A 4,217-nucleotide genomic window follows, 5' to 3' on the forward strand; every position below is an offset into this window, starting at 1 on the left:
CCCAGCTACTTGGGAGGTGGAGGCAGGAGACTCGCTTGAGCCCAGGAGTTGGAGGTTGCTGTGAGCTGTGATGCCATGGCACTCTACCCAGGGGGACAACTTGAGGCTCTGTCTCAAAAAAAAAAAAAGAAGCCAAATCCAGAGGAAAGGGTTCCTGTCAGGGGCATCTGCAAGTATAAAGAGTCTAAGATAGAAATGAGTTCAGTGAGTTTGACCAGTCAAAAGTTGGCTATGAGAGTAAGAGCAAGAGAGAGGGAGGAGGAGAGTTGATATAATAGTTGAAACTGGAAAGTTCAGGGCAGTGTCAAATTGGAGGCATGAGTTACATGAGAACACCTGCCATTTTCAAAATCAAATGAAATCTACTCTATGATTGTTTCCCTGATCTTTTTCCTCCACACCCCACTCCCACCCCCAACCTTGAAGCCTCCTTTGCCCTATGCAATGGCTGTCCTGTACCTCTCTTTTGTTTAGGGGCCTCCAAGGTGTTCCTCCCTTCAAGCCCCGATTATGCTGCTCTCAGGACATGAAGGGGAAGTATATTGCTGCAAGTTTCACCCGAGTGGATCAACTTTAGCATCTGCAGGATTTGACCGACTGATATGTAAGGCATAGTTTTTTAATATGGAATAATTGTTCTCTGCTAGATAGTGAACATTTTTTAAAATCTTGGGTGCTGGCCAGGCATTGTGGTGGACACCTGTGGTCCCAGCTACTTGGGAGGCTGAGGCAAGAGAATCGCCCAAGCCCAAGGAGTTGGCGGTTGCTGTGAGCTGTGACGCCATGGCACTGTACCGAGGGTTAATAAGTAAAACTCTGTCTGAAAAAAAAAAATCTTGGGTGCCATAAAAGTTGCCAGTCTTGCTCAGCACCTGTGGCTCAAGTGGCTAAGGCACCAGCCGCGTACACCCAAGATGGCGGGTTCAAATCCAACCCGGGCCCACCAAACAACAATGACGGCTGCAACCAAAAAATAGCCAGGCGTTGTGGCAGGCACCTGTGGTCCCAGCTACTTGGGAGGCAGAGGCAGAAGACTCGCTTGAGTCCAGGAGTTGGAGGTTGCTGTGAGCTGAGATGCTACGGCACTCTGCCCAGGGGGACAGCTTGAGGCTCCTGTCTCAAAAAAAAAAAAAGTTGCCAGTCTTAAGTTGCCAACATAACAATCCACATGGCTAATATGCTAAAATTGGACTATAAAAATGTTGAATGATTATCAGTGTAGAACTTGGTATCTGTGTAGTAAATACCAGAAGGAAAGAATTTTACTAATTGTTACATGAGTTGCTCAGGTTGACAATATCTTTCTCATGGAGGCAAATCTTGAGCTGATGTAGCAAGACAATTAGCATTCTAGCCTTAAATGGTTAGTGGAAGTAATGAGAGAAAGAACCTTTCTTTTCCCAAAGGTATGAGATCTTCCTCTTGATCAACTCCCAGAATCCTAGCATATTGGAAGAAAGGAAGGAGATCCTAAAGTACAACTCACATAAATAATCTACCTGTACATTATTGGGATTTGCTACCAGATTCTCAGCTATATAAGTTAGAAATACTCATTTTTGAAAAATAAGTAGAAAAGGTCATTTGGGGAGAATCATGAGAAAAAGCAAGAGTAGGGCTAACAGAGCTTCTGACTTTTTTTCCTTCTGGTTTCATTTGCTGGATTATGAAATGAAATGAATTCTTTGGTTCTTCACTGGTAACTCTGTACCTCAAAGTGGATGCTCTCTGTCTTTACTGCCCATTTTGATTTGGATATTGTAGCTCTGTGATCCTTACTTAAACTTACAAGTAGCTAAGCATCTGGAAGTCTTAGCGATCTTTGCAGAATATATATGAATTATTGGTATACTTAATTTCGTGGAACAAACTACAGTTTTATCTGCAGAAAAATAACTAGTGTCTATAGTTCATGTCTATGTTGTTTATCTAGGTGAACCTTAATAATACTTAACAAACTTAACTCTGCTAGATCAACCTCCCTGCAGGTAGGAGCTGTGTCTGCTCTTTTATCCTAGCACCTGACATATAGTAGGTCTTTAGTACATGTAGAATGAATAAATAAATGTAGTATAAAGTCATTGCTGTGTGACCTTTAAATTCTAACTAGCTACGTTTTCCATAAATGCCATCCTTTTGCAATCTGCTTACAGATTCAGTACAAACAAGTAGTAGTAGATGCCACCTTTTTTTATTTTTTATTTTTTAATTTATTTATTTTGAGGCAGAGTCTCGCTTTGTTGCCCTGGGTAGAGTGCTGTGGCATCATAGCTCACAGCAACGTTAAACTCATGGGCTCAAGTGATCCTCTTGCATCAGTTTTTCATTTTTAGTAGAAACAAGAGTTTCACTCTTATTCATGGTGGTCTCAAACTTGTGAGCTCAAGTAATCCACCTGCCTTGGCCTCCCAGAGTGCTAGGATTACAGGTGTGAGCCACTGCACCTGACCTCACCTTTTTAAATTACAGGAAAAAATTAAGATTTTAAGAAATTATATCGATCATGGCTCGGCGCCCGTGGCTCAAGCGGCTAAGGCACCAGCCATATATACCTGAGCTGGTGGATTCGAATCCAGCCAGGGCCCTCCAAACAGCAATGACGGCTGCAACCAAAAAATAGCCGGGCATTGTGGCGGGCACCTGTAGTCCCAGCTACTTGGGAGGCAGAGGCAGGAGAATCACTTGAGCCCAGGAGTTGGAGGTTGCTGTGAGCTGTGATGCCATGGCACTCTCCCCAGGGCCACAGCTTAAGGCTCTGTCTCAAAAAAATTAAATAAAAGAAAGAAATTATATTGAACAATTTTTTTTTTTTGAGACAGAGTCTCACTTTGTCACCCTCAGTAGAGTGCTATCATGTCACAACTCACAGCAAACTCAAACTCTTGGGTTTAAGCAATTCTCTTGCCTCAGCCTCCCAAGTAGCTGGAACTACAGGTGCCCCCCACAACACCTGGCTATTTTTAGAAATGGGGTCTCACTCTAGTTCAGGCTGGTCTCAAACTCCTGAGTTCAGGCAATCTACCTGTCTCGGCCTCCCAGAGTGCTGATATTATAGGTGTGAGCCACCGCACCCAGATCAATCAATTTTTTTTAACCTTACGAATTATAAAAAATACTGCTATTGCTTCTATTTTGGTGTCAGGTAAATTAGTCTACTTTATACAACCAGTAGTCTTTCAAAGGAGTATAATTTGAGAACTGTTACTCTGATAGTAAGTACCCTTTCCATAATAATGAGTTTTTCTTTTGCCTAGTAATGCTGACAGAACCCTTGTCTCCCTAACAGTGTTGTGGAATGTTTATGGTGACTGTGATAACTATGCCACATTGAAGGGACACAGTGGAGCAGTGATGGAACTGCATTATAACACAGATGGGAGGTGAGTATTCTGGATAATGGAATGACAGTTGCTTCTCCTATTAGTTCTGCTTGACATCCTTTCACCTTTCAACCTTGAGTTTCCTCTCTGAGAAGACCTTGCTGTGAAAAAGTACCACATTAGGGTCCGGCATGATGGCTCACACCTGTAATCCTAGCACTCTGGGAGGCTGAGGCAAATGCTCAGGAGTTCGAGACCTGCTTGAGCAAGAATGAGACTCTGTACTAAACATAGAAAAACTGACTCAGTGCCCATAGCTTAGCATCTAGAGTGCCGGCCACATATACCAGGGCTGGTAGGATCGAACCCAGCTCGGGCCTGCTAAACAACAACAACTACAACAAAAAAATAGCTGGGCATTATGGTGGACACTTGTAGTTCTAGCCACTTGGGAGGCTGAAGCAAGAGAATCGCTTAAGCCCAAGAGTTTGAGGTTGCTGTGAGCTGTCATGCCATGGCACTCTACCCAGGGCCACAGCTTGAGACTCTGTCTCAAAAAAAAAAAAGAAAAGAAAGAAAGAAAGAAAAACTAGCCAGGTATTATTAATGAGTACCTTTTAAGACCAGTTTAAGACTTCGTCTCTAAAAATAAAAAGGTATTGTGCTGGGCACTGGCAATCCCAGGTACTTGGGAGGCTGAGGCAAGAGGTTTGCTTGAGCCCAAGAGTTTGAGGTTGCTGTGAGTTATGATGATGCCAAGGTACTCTACCCAGGGTGACAGAGTGAGATTCTATCTCAAAAAAAAAAAAAATACATTTGGGGAGCTACTTTATTATTCATATCACTTTTACCGTAAGTGGATGTTTATTGTCTATGTAGGCAAATACAAATATCTCT

At 42.9% G+C, this 4,217-nt stretch overlaps 1 protein-coding gene across 1 annotated transcript in view; it reads left to right on the plus strand.

The window, feature by feature from the left end:
* SNRNP40 (small nuclear ribonucleoprotein U5 subunit 40) overlaps positions 1 to 4,217 on the plus strand; it is a 35,036-nt gene that overhangs the window by 2,989 nt on the left and 27,830 nt on the right. Inside the window, exons 2-3 of the mRNA XM_003800757.3 lie at positions 475 to 604; positions 3,287 to 3,380. Coding sequence (XP_003800805.1) covers positions 475 to 604; positions 3,287 to 3,380 — 224 coding nt within the window. The remainder of the gene's footprint in view (positions 1 to 474; positions 605 to 3,286; positions 3,381 to 4,217) is intronic.

Source organism: Otolemur garnettii, unplaced genomic scaffold, assembly GCF_000181295.1.
Source record: "Otolemur garnettii isolate 467f Iridium unplaced genomic scaffold, OtoGar3 scaffold00184, whole genome shotgun sequence".
Lineage (NCBI taxonomy): Eukaryota > Metazoa > Chordata > Mammalia > Primates > Galagidae > Otolemur > Otolemur garnettii.